The 16,471-nt window shown below is 42.9% G+C and overlaps 1 protein-coding gene across 3 annotated transcripts in view; it reads left to right on the top strand.

Annotated features, from left to right (window-relative positions):
• Positions 1 to 16,471, top strand: part of IQCH (IQ motif containing H) — a 214,952-nt gene that overhangs the window by 175,402 nt on the left and 23,079 nt on the right. For all 3 annotated transcript variants that reach the window (XM_039220123.1, XM_039220114.1, XM_039220106.1), the window contains one exon: positions 12,009 to 12,179. In XM_039220123.1, the coding sequence (XP_039076054.1) occupies positions 12,009 to 12,179 (171 nt within the window). The remainder of the gene's footprint in view (positions 1 to 12,008; positions 12,180 to 16,471) is intronic.

The raw sequence follows: 16,471 nt of genomic DNA, 5'->3' as shown, positions 1-16,471 counted from the left end.
TGCTGAACCTTTCACATCAGAGTCGATAGACAACAAAGGCAAAATCATGGAATTCGGAATCAGCTCACAGGATCGCCAAATCCAAAAGGTTCCATTATGACAAACATGGGACCTGGCACTCAGCCCTCTACTGTCCCCAAATGAATCAGAATGTATTGGATTATTAGCTTAACCTGATCCTCATCATGAGGATCCTCATGAGGAAGTGTCCCTGTGGAGTCCCAAGCCACAGAAGGCAGGCTGAGGTTCTGGGAGGGGCCTGAAACGAGCGACAGAAGGGAAGAAGGAAGGTGGACATGTGTGGGACACAGCTTTCCTGGGTTACATGCCCACTTGCTTACACCAGCCCTGCCTCTCTTCTAGATTTAACCATGACCAGCTCCACTCCGTCCACGAGCTGATACAAAATGAAAGCCTGCGGTAGGGTGTAGACAGAAACACACTGCATTTTAGAAAAGTGACCTTGTGACCTCAGAGCTAATTGAGTCTTTTTGACATATGCTAACATATTATCCCTTCCAGCCGGTGACTGTATATTGAGGCCAGGTATTAACCCTTGCTGGGTACTCTTTTGCTTTAGTGTATGTAGTATTTATCTTTCATTCACACATGGAAAACTTGTTAAGGTATAGACTTAAAGAATACCTAGGGTAAATTCAGAGGGCAGTTTGGAAGGTGGCTTATTCAGTCATTACTTACACACTCAACTAGATTCAAACAAGTAGCTGTGCAAATTGTGTAGGCATCCTTCCAGGAATGGGTCTCCTGGAGACTGGGTTCTGTGTGTGCACTAGCTTTATTAAGATACCACTTGCCATAAAATTCACCATTTTAAAGTGTACACTGCAATGGTTTTTAAGTATATTTGCAGAGTGGTACAACCATCACCATAATCTAATTTTAGACCATTTCCCTTACCCTAAGAAGTCATCCGGAACCCATTAAAAATCATGTCCCATGCCCTCTATTCCCCAGCCACTGGAGATTGTTTTCTGCTTCTATGGATTTCCCTGTTCTGGGCATTTCATATAAACGGATCGTACAATAGGTAGTCCTTTATGACTGGCTTCTTTCACTTGACATCATGTTTCCAAGGTTCATCCATGCCATAGCAGGGATCAGGGCTTCATTCCTTTTAGTTGCTAACTAATGCCCCATTGTATGGACAGACCACATTTTGTTTATCTGCTCATCAGGTGATGGACATTTGGGTTGCTTCCACTTTTTGGACTTCCATTTTTTTGAATAAAGTTGCTGTGAACATTTGTGTGCAAGTTTGTTGTGTGAATACATGTTTTCATGTTTCCTGGTTATAGTCCTAGGAATAGAATGGATGCGTCATTTGGTAACTGTAAGTTTACCTTTTTGACAAACTGACAAAACACCATTTTACAGTCTTGCTAGCAATGGATGGGGCTTCCAATTTCTCTGCATCTTTGCCAACACTTATTACTGTCTCTTTTATTTCAGCCATCCTCATAGGTTTGAAGTGGTATCTCTCCTGTCTGTGTTTTAAAGGGAAGAATTTTTCCCTTGTGTTATTTTTCCTTGCTTTATTGATTATTGAGTAACCCAACAAACATTTATTGTGCACACTTTCATCAAGAGTGCTGTGCTAGTATTATGCAGGATGCAGATATGAATTAGACAGGTCCCTGCTCTTGGTCTCATTCTCCCTAGGAATTCTCAAATGTAAACAAACTTGCCTTGGACTGGAAATCAAGAGCTCTGAGCTCTGATCTGACCTCTGCTCCTGACCAGGCCTCCTCCCCTCTTGCAGACTCAAGCCTAGAGTTGGAGGAGGACTGGATGAGGCCATCTCCAAAACTCAGCCTGCCTATGTTTCTTGCCCACATATTTTGCATCTGAGGTTGTTCTTAATTTAAAAAAAAAAAATCTGATTTACTGCAGATGTCAAGGAAAGTGGGAAGGAAAGGCAAATCTCTGCTGCCAACTCACTGCTCTGATGGGACCAGTGCTGTGTAATCATCCTGCTCTCACTTTACACAAGTCTTCTGTGTCCACAATGCCTGGGCATCAGGGGTCCTCCCCAGGAAGAGCCACAGAGCAGGCGCTTTCTGCTTTGAAAATTCATACAAAAGCCTTTTGGAGATTATTTGTAGTAACTTTAAAGGAATACTTCTCAACGAAGCAAATCATTCACCAGCCCTGACATTTACAGCATGAAAATTACAGAGGAAGAATAACTATCTACAGTATGAGATTATTATATTGAATGGCCATGGAAGAAGCATAAACAATTACTAGTCCTAGAAACCTGTAATAGGTTATAAAAATTGGGTTTCTGTGTTTATTATAGTTTAGTACCTAATGTCAAAATAAGAAAATGGCCTTCTAAAAATTCATGATAAAAAAAAAGGAAATACTTAAAAAGAAGAAAGAAATGAGCATGTAATTCTGTACCTTAATATAAATAATAATAGTTAGGCCATTGGTATTGAAAGTAACAGAGGAAGGATCGTAAGTGTATGTAAGTAGTGGAAGTAACTTGGAAAAGGAGGCAGAAAAGGCAAGGGTATACTAAAATTTTTGTAAATTTTTTAAACAAAAGTGAAACACATCAGTAGAGCTGCTGACAATGCAGGTTTAAATTTCAGTAGTTTCCATTTTGGATCCACAAATTAATTATGAATATAGTTCCTGCACACCCTGAAAGAACTTCCAAAGTCACAGAGAAGCTTCTAGCACTACAAAGCAACGGGCCTATTAATGCTGGTGAATAGGTGTCAGGGAAAGAGCTGGACCAGGACTCGGGAAACGTGGGCTCTGATCCCAGCTCTTCCCCTAACTGAGGGAACTGAGCGAGTCTGTTCACCTCCCAGAGTCTCATCCATAAAATGGGGACATGGAGGATGTATTAGGCCTTCAGGACAAAATTGTTTAAGACCTCTCTGGGCCCTGGGTATGTTCGGTTTTTGAGAGCCCATCACCCTACATCATATTACATGTATTCAAATGCACTTTCATGGAATAGGATTTAGATATAACTGTATGAGTTGTGTTGCATTTAACTAGCATGTCAAATTTGGTCAATATTTTAAAAACATTGATTACTTTGTAGTTTTTGTTTTCTATTTGGGATCCAGTAACATTCCCCCCACTCCGCTTCCCTGCAGAATCCAAATATTGTGAAGGCCTTTGAAAATCATGGAGGCCCTAGGCATGGTGGACTACTGGGTCCCGAGTGCTTGGTGGCAGGTCCCAGGTTTTCTGCTGTCTCTGACCCCGCAGACTCCATAGGCCCGATATGAGGCAGTGTCCGGAGTGGGCAGTACTGAAAATGGATACTGTGGTTGCTCAGAGACAGCCTTGTGAAGCTGTGACATAAATCATGTCCAGAAGGATAAATGGAATTAATAGGGACGGGGGGAAGGCTTCCAAGAAATACTAAGAGTTGCATTTGTTGATCAGGGCCCAGGGCGACTGCCTCACAGAGGGGCAACTGTAGTTCTCCTTAGCCTCTCCAAGAGACTGGGCCATCCCAGCAGCTGCCACTAGGTGGCAACATGCCAAGACGCTGTAGTCCCCTCTGCCTTTCTATGGATTTTTAAAAATATAAACAATCCTTACCAAATATCATAATCATATTAATATTTTGCTAACTGAACATTCTTACAGTGCAGTGTACCAACTTCTTTAAAATCAAGTATCATGTATGTTGTTTACCACCATGGGGAGTTCAGTGCTGTCTGCTGATGATCAACATGGGAAAAGATATTACTTAGTAGCTACCGAAGACGGTTCGCTCTCTGTATGATAGCCAGAATTCTAGAGGCTGGTTTTTTTTTAAGTTTATTTATTTATTTTGAGAGATACAGAGAGTGGGAGAGGTGCAGAGAGAAAGGGACAGAGAATCCCAAGCGGGTTCCACATTGCCAGTATGGAGCCCAAAGCAGGGCTCAAAACTCATGAACCACGAGGGGCGCCTGGGTGGCTTAGTCGGTTAAGCGTCCGACTTTCGCTTAGGTCATGATCTCGCGGTTTGTGGGTTCGAGCCCCGCATCGGTCTCTGTGCTGACTGCCAGCTCAGAGCCTGGAGCCTGTTTCAGTCTGTGACTCCCTCTCTCTCTGACCCTCCCCTGCTCATGCTGTCTCTCTCTCTCTCTCTCTCTCTCTCTCTCCTAGAAATAAATAAAAAATATTAAAAAAAAGTTAAAAAAAAAAACAAAAAAAAACCTCATGAACCACGAGATTTTGACCTGAGCCAAAACTCAGAGTCAGAATCCCAACCGAGTCACCCAGGTGTCCCCAGAGCCTTTCTTTAACAGCATCTTAGAAGAGGTAAAACTGTTCCCTATCTCTGAGAAGCAGGCAAAAACACTGAAGTCAAGAGCTGAGCAAGTGAGTTACGGCTGCCCCGACTCTGCTCCTGGGCTACTGGGAAGAAGTCAGGGTTCAAACAGATTTTTGTCTGCCAGATTCCACAAGTTTCTCTTGTAGTCACTGGATCCGCACAATCTCTTTCAGAGATAGAGGCCATTACAGATAGGTCTGTGTTAACATACAAGGAAGCTGAGGCCCAGAAAGAAGAAAGTTAAGGTCACACAGATGGCACAGGGCAAGACCAACACTCCGACTGAGGTCCTGCAACTCTGGTTCAGTGCTCTTGCCACTCCAGTGAAGCTACTCACCTCCTTCTAGGCATAGGCCCCTCCGTTCTCCACTAGCCTGAGCCTGCAGTCACTTCTTTCCCTACCAAGCTGCCTCTATCCACCTCAACCTTGTTTCATTTTGGCCTAAACATGATGAGAAGCATGGCGTCTAGGGAAGGCTTCATGTCCTGTTGGTCATGTAGACCAAGGTCCCATAAGCCTTGGCTCTCCCCAGACAAGGAGGGCCCTGAGCCCAAGGCCCAAAAGTGACAACAGAGAAAAAGGTGCCTCCCTAGCAGGGGTTGATTCTGCTCTATCCCTCTACCTCAGCCAAGCATATCCTCCTGCTGAGAAGGGAGAAAAGGTGTCTGAGATCTCACTCCATCCTCTAGAACATCATTCAACAAAAACATCTCAAACTTTTCACACCCAAATCTGAAATCGTGAATTTATGCTTTAAACTATTCCTCTAGCAGTCTGCCCCCACCCCCCACCCCCCCAGCATGTGGTAATTCCATCCTTCTATTTTTTCAGTGCAAAAGTCTTGAAGATATCCTTGACTCCTCTTTCTTGCACACCCTGCATCCAGCCCATCAGTAACGTTCTTTAGGATGCAGTTTTGAAAGGTGTATATAATATGACCACTTCTCCCACCCTTTGCTGTTACCACGCCGACCCAGCCACCACCATCTCTCACCCAGTTTACTGCAACAGCCTCCTAACCGGCCTCCCTGTTTCCATCCTTGACCCCTCATGGTCCCTTCTCCCCACTAACAACTAGAGTAACCCTTTAATGTTTTCAGTTAGATCATGTCACTCCCAGTGGAGTTTGGTCTCCAAAGTTGTAAGTAGGAAATAAGGCCTTGGCATATTACTTTGTCCAGTAAGGACAGAGGGAACCTGGGCCTACCCATGCCTGTGCTGCCCAGCAAACAGAGGTGGCCTGGCCTCTTATAGCTCAGTTATAGTTATGCGGACCTATGGGTTTGACAGAGGATTTGTTCTCATTCAGTGGTGGATTTCCCGTCACACTGAAACTATGAAGAAAGACATGAAAATGGGCAGGGAGGTGGGGCATGCATCCCTCAACCAAAGCAGGCTGCTTTAAAGGCCTGTTACCTTCCTGTGGTAGGTGAATTCTCAGTGCTTCCCCCACTTGCCTTCTCTGGAGAATTTGCCTACAGAGTGAGCAATTACCGCAATTCTCAGTTAGTCTCATAGATGCATCTGTGAGGGAAGGTCCTTCAGGACTATTCTCCCCAGTGATGAGTGGAGGAAAATGTGGCCCAGAGAGGCAACTCACCAAGGATCAGGGATATTTGTCAGATACTGGTACTAAAAGTAGGACTTTCAGCAAGACACATAGTCTGCCCAGATCTCAGATTCTTCTTCTTATGATAAAAGAAGATGATAAAGAAAAAGAAGAGAAAACCTAGAGATGAATATGCAAAACATCTATGAATCCCTTCAAGCTCTGAAATCCTACGATTCTTCCACAAATGTTGTTTGATCTATAAATCAGTCTTTTGGTCCTTTAAGACCCAGATGCCCATAAGAGAAGGTTGGCAAGACCACAAACTCTTTGCTACAAAACTTTATTTGCAAGTGCAGACAGGATACGGGCCTGGGTACGTGTGTGCGTATCTGTAGGCTCTGCCTCCCATCCACACTGTCTGTCACAGGAAAGAGGCCAACATGGTTGGGGTGAGCACAGCCTTTACCTGCCTGGAACACCCAAACACCCAAAACAAAAGGGTTCAATACTGGGCCGCTCTCCTACACCTTCCACATGGGAGGATATTACCCTTTTATCCCAAAATTTGTGGCCCAAATAGGATGCGGAACCTGGGAACAGGACAATTCTAGGCAAGCTTGCCTCTACCTGACCCTGTCTTCTGCTTGTCACATGCTTGTTTAAAGGTGGATGAGGTTGTTGCAGTTTCTGGGTTGCCTCCTGCCCTGTGTTCTCCCCACTACAGCAAAGACTGAATCCAGCACAGTGCTGGTCAGAGCGGTGGAGAGCTGGGGCCTCTGAAGTACTCCCCCAGCACACTCATGCTGGCCCTGTCTCTTGCTGAAGTTGTAACAGGCTTTTTTGCAATTAGTCTGATAGAGAATATGGCCCATGTGTAATTTTTCTAGTAGCCTTGTTTAAAAATGTAACAAAACATAGATGAACGTGGTCTTTTAAATTTTTTTTAATGTTTATTTATTTCTGAGAGACAGAGAGACACAGAGACAGAGCATGAATGCAGGAAGGGGTTGAGAAAGAGAGAGACACAGAATCAAAAGAACTGTCAGCACAGAGCCTGATGCGGGGCTCGAACTCACGAACCATGAGATCATGATCTGAGCCAAAGTCAGACACTTAACCAACTGAGCCACACAGGTGCTTTTGAACATGGTGTTAATAATGTATTTTACTTAACCCAACATAACCAAAATATATTTTACATAACCCACATTTCAATATGTAATCAGTATAAAACATTAGCAATGAGATATTTCACAGTACCTCCTCCTCAGTCTTCAAAGTCTGGTATGTATTTTACATATATAGCACATGTCAGTTTGAACCAGCCACATTTTATTTATTTTTTTTATTTTTATTTTTATTTTATTTTATTTTATTTTTTTACAAATAGTTTATTGTCAAATTAGTTTCCACATAACACCCAGTGCTCATCCCCACAAGTGTCCTCCTCCATGCCCATCCCTCCTCCCCCCCACATCCATCAGTCCTCAGTTTTTGTCAGCATTCAAGAGTCTCTCATGGTTTGCCACTCTCCCTTTCCCCCACCATTTCCGCCCTTCTTCTCCCCCTTGGTCCTCTGTTAAGTTCCTCCTAATCCTCCTATACGTGCACACATATGATATTTGTCCTTCTCTGCCTGACTTATTTCGCTCAGCATAACACCCTCAAGGTCCATCCATGTTGCTACACGTGGCCAGATTTCATTGTTTCTCATTGCCATGTAGTATTCCATGGTATAGATAAACCACATCTTCTTGATCCATTCATCTGTTGATGGACACTTAGGCTCTTTCCATGTTTTGGCTATTGTGGAGAGTGCTGCTATGAACATTGGGGTTCATGTGCTCCTATGCCTCAGCATTTCTGTATCCCTTGGGTAAATTCCTAGCAGTGCTATTGCTGGGTCATAGGGGAGTTCTATTGTTAGTTTCCTGAGGAACCTCCACACTGTTTTCCAGAGGGTGAACCAGCCACATTTTAAATGCTCAGTAACCACAAGTAGTTAGTGGTTACCATATCAGACAGTGCAATCCAGAGTATACATGAACATCTATATATAATTACACTTACTGCTAAAATGCTGCTAAGATCAACCACTCACTGTTAACATTCTCTTATATCCTCACCTAGTTTTTTTCTATGTATAATTCTATTTTCACAAAGCTGAAGTCATATATCCTTCTCTTGCTATTTTGTGTATCTTCCTACACCATCAAAAACTATTCACAATCATTATCTTTAGTGATAATATCATAGACAATCCCATCATTTGGATATGTCATAACCTTTTTAACCAATATCCAAATGCTGAACAGCTGCAATCTTTCAATCTTACAAGTAATGCTGATATGAGTATTTTCGTGTTAAGTATTCTTTGTAAGGCCTTGATGCAAATGTCTCTAGGATTCTAGTCATTTTTAACAAAATGATTTTTACATCAGCAGTAAGTCAAACAATTATCAACTAGTGATTTATGACTGGTAGCCGAGACACCTTGTTTTCTCATCTCACGTCTTTGATACCTGGCTCTGTATCCTAGGCAAATGACTTCACTCTAATTTATACAGTAAACTGATTGCGTTAGATGACTTTTAAGGGTCTTTCCAACAGTAAACTTCCATGATGTTTTTTTCCTCATCCTCATATCTAGTCAATTAATCTATCAAGCTAGTCATTACAAGTCCTGCAAGTCACATCAAAGCCACTCCCTAACATTTAAAAATCCATCCACTTCTCCCATCCCCACTCACACTGCCTTTGTACAGGCCACCATCATTGTTCCACTAAATTGTGATGGGCGTATCCAGTGAAGAGAGAGATTAGGTTCTAAAGTTAATAATGAAATCCAAAATCAAGAATAGGATTAAATGAGGTATGTGTGAAAGCAAGAGGGTGACATAGAGGAGATGCGTACTGAATGTTTCCTATATTGGAATCTGACACCAGCTTATCTAGGATCCTGACCCCTAAAAGTTGGAGTGGAGTTCACAGTGAGGCATCAGAGGTGCTGAGGTGCCTGCTGCAAACCCAGCCCTCCCCCATCCACAGGTCCTGGTGGGAAGACAAAGGCTCAGCAGCTTCCGCTAAAGGGCTGACAGTCTTAGAGGGGGAGATAGGAACCCCTATACACAAAACAAGCATGCCTCAGGCAGTGTCTTCAATGGAAAAACCAGATGGAGAACAGAACAATTATCTGAGCAATTCAAGCAAGCCTGCTGTTGAGGAAAAGGCTTAACGAAATTTGTTCTACTTCTTTTGTGAACCAAGGGTTTAGGGCAGTCTGGGGAAGCAAAACTACTTCAGCTCTAGAAAGAGCAGAATTCTAGCCTGTGTTCTATGACCTTAAGCAAACCACGAAGCCACTCTTTGATCTCAGTCTCATTGATCAAATGGAGACAGAGTAACACCAATCTTGCCCAAATCTAACCACATACTGGACTGAGTTGTTGTGAGGTTGAGGACAATGATTATTACGAATGGGAAAAACAGTTGTTAAAAGGGGCAATCTAACAGCTACAACAGGCAACTGAAAATGTGTCTCCTAAGATCCTACTTTCCAAGGAAATGCTTAGTGATCAAAAATAACATTTATATTGAATCTTATCATTTGTAAGGTAATCTTAAGTGCATTTATTTTCAAAACCCTGCGTGATAAGTATTATCATGTGCTCCTTTCACACTCAAGGATACTGAGATTGAGGGAGCTTAAATAACTTGGTCAAATTTACACTATATGTAAATATATGTATATTTACACTATACGTAAGGGCCAGATTTAGGCTGACTCCTTGGATCTCCCTGTTTCCCCTATGCTGTGCTGCCTTCCCATTAAAATCCTTATCACTAGGAGTGCACTCGTCATGATGAGCACTGGGTAACATATGGAATTGTTAAATCACTAGATTGCACTCCTGAAACTAATACAACACTGTGTGCGAACTATGCTGGAATTAAAACTTTAAAAATCACCAAAACATTAATATTATTAACATAAATATTAATAATGTTTGTTATATACATTTCCCTTTAACCAAGGACTCAAAAACATCAAAAGAGAAACTCTGGGAAAAAGTGCCTGACATGCAAGAACGGCTAATTCACTTTCTCGTATTAAGAAAAAGTAGCTGTCCCCATCTTATTTGCATTTTATGCCATACAGCAGGAAATATTTAAGTTGACAAATAGGATATTTACAACTGCAACAGATACTTGGCAGTTAGTTTTTAACAATTGTTGCAAATGTGATTTATTTGCTATTATAAAAGGGCATTACTGTGCGAATATGACTCCTGAAATTAGCTTCAGTTTAGCAAGAGGCCTTGACAGCTTGACCTCTTAATATCCTTATAATGATGCCATTTACAGTCAATGCTTACTCAAGTCACTCACTGCTACATTTGTTTGAGGAGTCCACTCTAGGGCAGATGTATTATGTATTTTAACATATAGAGTTAGTATGTGGGGCACATGGAGGCCTTCTAAGAGGAAAACATGTTTAATCAAGTCTTCATGAAAATGTGCTCGTTTCCAACTTCCTACAGTGAAAATGCGTTAATGCTAATTACAGTGTACTACAGAAATACAATACTTCATGTTTTCTCCACAAGACGTTTTCATGGCATGGATTATAGTAAACAAGAGCGTTTTTCAACCTCTGCAACTTTAGCTTTTAATGGGACTAGGAAACTGGTACAGGTTAAGGAGTGGCTGGGCTCAGATCAGTGCCATCTTTGCCAGCAGGTAATGGGAAAAGGGTATACTTGGAGCCAGAAAGAACTGGATTCAAATCCCAGCTTGGCCATTTCCTGGCTATGTGGACTCTCTGAAGCTCTGTTTCTTCATCTATGACATGGGACTATTATTTTTGAGGTTATTATAAAGATCTGAGCTGTTTGTGAAGCACTTGGCACTTTGTAGGTACTTGAGATCTGGAAGCCAGTCATATTTGGGTTGTTTGCCAAAGCTCAAATGTCACCTTCTCCATGATGCAGCCCTGACTTCACTAGACAAAGCCAGTAGTAGTTTGTTCCATCCTTTTATTATATCACGTATTACATTGTGTTGTAAATGACTGAATACATATGTATCTTTCTCCTCCTTGATGGAAGGACCTTTGCCTCTTTACCTTTGCCTCTCCAGTAACTAGCACAACAACCTTGAACTTGCCTTCACTAGCCTTGAGCATTGAACAGAGGAGGATTCTGGGGGCTCCTGGATTCAGTGTGGGGGTGAGCATGACAAAGGCAATTAAGGATGATGGTTCACTCCAGGAGAGGGGAGAGGTAGCACATTCTCTCCCATTGCTGGTTTATAGTAGATGCCCAGTAAATATCCATCAAAGGAATTAATGGCTGACTTAACTATTGAGTGGCTTACACTAACTTATTGCTCACATATGTCTATTTTTTAAAGCATTTTAATTTTTATTGCATCATCATATTCTTCTAATAGCCCTGCTGTTCAGTTAGGGTGGGCGTTCTCATTTCCCAATTGAGGATATTGTGGCTTCGTGGGGTGGTGAAACGATTTTCCCACACTCGTGGTAAATGGCAGTCGCGCTGAGATATACAGGCCAACCATGAGTTTCCCTAAAGTTTCATAGTGAGATTTCCTGGCACTGATTTTTCTGGAAACAGGAGAGTTTAACCTTTTCTCCTATTCACTCCGTGATTCTCCCTCTGTCTGCTCCTCTTTAGGCCCCATCCTCTGAAGCTTCTGTATAGTCTCATTTTTCTCAGCAGAAAACATTGTACAACTGGGGAACTCGTACAGGGTGAGGACTGGCTGGGCCAAGACCAGTGCCATCTTTCACCTCCTAGAAATGGCAAGCCACAGGCAGGAGAGTTGAAGTCCCCATGAGCCTTTTGGAGCCCAGTATCTCCAGAAGATTAGCTGGGCCACGTGTTTTCATTTTTGTAACTCTTCACAAGAACCTTCAATTCTCTGGTTAGAATCGGATCAAAGGTTCCCATCCTTCAGTTGAATGAAGTAGAAACAGAAGCAAAAGCATCTACTCCATTCAGTCACACGTATACTGGTTTGGTTGGGTCCGACGTGGTTTGGGCTGGTGAGGGTTGGTTGGGGCTTTCTCTCCTAGTAGCTGATCTCACCTTCCCTTCTGTGCCTCCTGTTGTAATCAGGTGTGGGCAACGGGACTTAGACTCTCATACAGTGACCAGCTGGCCCTGACTCAGCTCACCTTATACCTGACCAACGGCCATCTGGACTGCAGTTTGAGCACCCTTAAAGTGCCCAACTTTGTTCCCAAGAAAAAGAAGATGATGAGCTGTCCTAAGGCCCTCTCAGTACCGGTAAGCCACAGAAGCTTCCTGATTCTCCACGGTGTTCAGCAACACTCAACTGCCGATCCCTGAGCTCTGGCTATGTGCCCAGCTCTTTGAGCATACAAAGAAGAAAGAACCTCAGACAAGTCACTTAGCCTCTCCAAAATGGGTTTCTAGAATACAAGCGTATTGGCGAGAGGAAAAGGGAGAGGGTGTTCCAGAAAGGGAAAATACCATATTGGAAGGGTGAATGAGCATGGGGCTTTCCTATGGTCTTGCTTCCCTGGACAAGTTCTTTAAATACCAGCAACTTTGGAAAAAAACCATTTATTTTTCTAGCTCCAATCTCATTTTTGAGCTCCAGACTCCTAGATCCACCATTCCATAGAACTTCTCTAGAACGTCAGAGTCAAGCTGTCTCAAACTGCATTGATTGTCTCTCCTCCCCCTGTACTTCCTCATGGAGGGTCCTGCCAGAGGCTGACGGGACACCTCCACCCCCATAGCCAGTCAACACCAGCTCATGTTGATGCTAGCCTCAACTCTGACCCCTCCTCTCCCTCCACAAAGATATGCCTTAGTTTTGCTCCACACTAAGATTCCCTGCCTCCTGTCTCTCCCCTTAGCCTAACCATATGTACAGTCAAGGTGGTCAAGGTGAAAAGCAAATCTGAGCATGCTACTCCCCTACTTATGATTTTGAAAGGATTCCTGTCATCCTCAGGAAAATTCCAACTTCCCAGCAGGGTTAATGAGAGCCTTCATGACCTGTCTCTTTCCAAGGCCCCAACCTCCCATCTCATCACTAGCCACACTGCCAGGGTGGCTGGGGTCAGCAGTCTTACAGCTCGTTGAGGTTTACCAACCTTAGCACCCAGGGAAACAAAGCACAAATCTCCATGGAGACAAGGGGCTAGGTTAGTTTTGGGGAAGGTGAACAGGGGTCAAGTGGACCAGATGGCGCTTAGTGTACATGGAATATGAGAGCAAATAGGGGCTCTGGCTACAGCTGCTCTGACTGCTGCCAGAGGGTTTCTGCTGCCTCTCCCACAACAGTGGGCTTCATACCCTTTCTGCAAATGAAAATCTACTTGAGATGCTAATATATCAAACATAAAAGAGGAATTCCAGTGGTTAGTAGGACCCATACTTGTGCCCTAGAGATGCTTTTTTTTTTTCAGAGCAGGATCTCCTGCTTCTCTGCGGAGCCTCTTCAGGTCGAGGAGATACCTCTGGATTTAAAGAACCCTTGTTGGGGGCTCCTGGGTGGCTTGGTCGGTTGGGCGTCCGACTTTCGCTTGGGTCATGATCTCGTGGTTTGTGGGTTCGAGCCCCGCGTCAGGCTTTGTGCTGGCTGCCAGCTTGGAGCCTGGAGCCTGGAGCCTGGAGCCTGTTTCGGAGTCTGTGACTCCCTCTTTCTCTTACCCTCCCCTGCTCACACTCTCTCTCTCTCTCCTAGAAATAAAAAATTAAAAAAAAAAAAAAACACATTTAAAGAACCCTTGTTGGACTCTCGCCAGCGTCCCTAGAGTCACCTTCCTTGGCAGGAACTCAGCATACATTTGGAAGGAATAGCCTAGAGGGGGGTATCAAATGTCTTGGGGGCTCAGGCAGCAGTCTCCTTCTTGATCCACTTGTCCAATGAGATACCTCAGTCACAGGAAAACTCTTGATCTCCTTGCTTATTAAGAAAGTAGCAGAGTTGGACTGGGGAGGAGAAATTGGTCTCTTTTAAGTAAGTCCCAGAACCTTGCTGAGAATCTACCAGGTCCAACTCCACCTGTGGCTCCTATCCTCACCTAAGGGCATTACAGGGCCCTAAGTTCAATGATGGGCAGAGGGACAGCAGTAAAACTTGAGCCTTGCGACCTAGCAAATCTAACTCCATGCCATTTCTAAAAGGAAGCTGGAAACTGAGTTAGTATTCAGTACAAGACTTTCAAAGACAATTTGCTGTGTTTAACTATGTTGCTTCAGAAGGCTGTAAGCAGAAGTTGTACTTTGAATTAGAAGCACTCTCCCATTTTCCCCATCTTGCCTATAGGTTTCAATCCTAGCCACAGGCAACATACGAGAATTCTCCTGTGATCAAGAGTCTTAAACACTTCTAGGAATTGCCTGCACTCGAGAGGGAAGCGTTATGATTTTCAATAATTCAAATGTCTCTACAATACTAAAGAAAAGCTATGCAGGTTTTCTGATGCAGGGATAAATTGAAAGTGCTTTTGGTTTTAGAAAGATAAATGGATGTCTTCACCCTGGTGCCACTGTGCATGTGTGCACGCACGTGCTATGGTACGTGCACACAGTGTGATAGGCCATTTTTAAAAGAAGCAGCCATACTTGCACACACAGTGCAATTTACAACCAAACTGAAGCTTCCTGAACAAGTGTGAACCGGCTGTGATGCCATCAGATTTATGACCAGTCAGCTGACAGCCCCCTTTGAAGACTGAAATAAAAGGAAAGAAACTGATACAACCACAGTGATAAAGAAGGTGCATTTAGGACTAATGCCTACAAAATGCTGCTGGCTTGGGCCTAGTCCTTTAAATAATATGCTATGAGGGCAGGGGCTGGGGGCAGGGGCAAAGACTCTTCTGGTCTCAACAAAGAGCTGTTGTCCCAAATCAGGAACAGGTGGCAAAGAACTGTCATCCAGACCCAGTCAGTCCAGGTGCATGGGCTTCTGATCCAATGTCCTCCACAATTAACTGCTTGAAGGCAGAAACCAGGTCAAATGAGCCCCAGACATGCATGTTTTAGAAAAGAAAAGGAGTCACCTAACGGCATTTGAACTTTTAATTAACATTCTGTCAGAATGAGCATAAAGCATTATTACCCTTTGCAATTGTTCTTATGCCTCCTCTCTGTGCACCCTCCGCCACCACAGGTGGTGAGTGGCCAAAAGGGACCATGTTTGCAAACATCTTAAAACAGCCCAAGTCATTTATAAGCATTTTAACAGCACATGATCTGTAATGAATGATTAAGTAAAACCTTTTGTGTTAAATTATGATGTTAATAATGATTCTGTCTCCTGTAATTTATTATGAATTCTCAAATGCTTCGGGTTTGATTTTGATAGAATGCCACAACAACGGAGTTTATGTGATGACTTTATTTTTAGAACTCCTTCTTTGAAGGCACACATTTCCCCGCTACTGCTGCTACTGTAATTATGTACAAAACCAATCACTCATTAGAGTTAGGATACATTATCTTCTAGACAGATGAGGCTAAATAAGCAACACATTAATAATTCAGAGAGCAGTTCATTATGCATGTGGATGCCTGCTTCGTAACTGAAATAAGAACCTCATCAGCCTCTGCCAACCCTTAAACAATAGTTCTGTGTTATTGCAACCACATTCAAGTTTACGCTTGTTAAACTGCTACTTGGATTATTTTATCAAACATTCATTTATTTGTGGTCCCTTACTGCCGAGAACAGATTTTGGAAGCTCCTTTTTTAAGTTAATGATTTGAGCAATGGGTGTTATTAATTCTCAGAATATTATAAACATGATTAATTTTCAGGCAGAGATTTATTACATAAGGATTTCAACTATGTCAACTGAAATGCATCACTGTCAAAACAAGTATCATGGCGAAAATAGAATATGCTCCACACTTCAAGTGCTGGTGCTCAGAACTCAATCAATTTAAATTGTGGCTGAAGCAAAATTATATTCTCCAGTGAAAAGGAGTATTTCAGGCTTCCTTTATTTGGCTTGAAGCATTCTTGTTAGATTGTGATTTAGAAAGGTAGTTTAATAAGACTAGACTTCTACCGATAATATTGTCTTCTATTTTTTTTTCTCTGTTTTTACTAGAAAAGGCTAGAAATCTCCACACATTCCAAATGTAGCCAATGAGAATTTGGAGTGAAGAGCACTGGTCTGAAAGTTATGGCTCATGAGTTCTGATCTCTCTCTGCCTCAGTTTCCTTGTTTATAAAATAAAGGAGGATTAAGCAACCCCCAAGGTCTCTTGAGGGATTTGATTTTATGGAGCCTATAAGATGAGCTTCTGTAAACATGCCTGGCCCAGGAAGCCTCATATACTATAGAGTGCTCAGGGGGACACAGGAAGGGCCCATCCCTCCATACCGCAGCCTTCCATTAAAAGATCGTTTCCCTGCAAAACTGTTTAGAAAGAAGTAGTATTGTTGTGACAGGTCACATCCTAAGTCCTCATCAGCCATCACCTTAGCTACCCGATAATCCTTTCAGCAGGAATCAACTAGAAGTAAATCCAACAGATATATAGTCAACACCTACATTGTGTCAGGCATTCTCCTAAGCACAGAGGATATA

This window comes from Hyaena hyaena, unplaced genomic scaffold (assembly GCF_003009895.1).
Source record: "Hyaena hyaena isolate Hyena2069 unplaced genomic scaffold, ASM300989v1 scaffold_15, whole genome shotgun sequence".
NCBI lineage: Eukaryota > Metazoa > Chordata > Mammalia > Carnivora > Hyaenidae > Hyaena > Hyaena hyaena.
The sequence above is the reverse complement of the archived record's forward strand: the minus strand, read 5'-3'. Positions and strand labels throughout refer to the sequence as shown.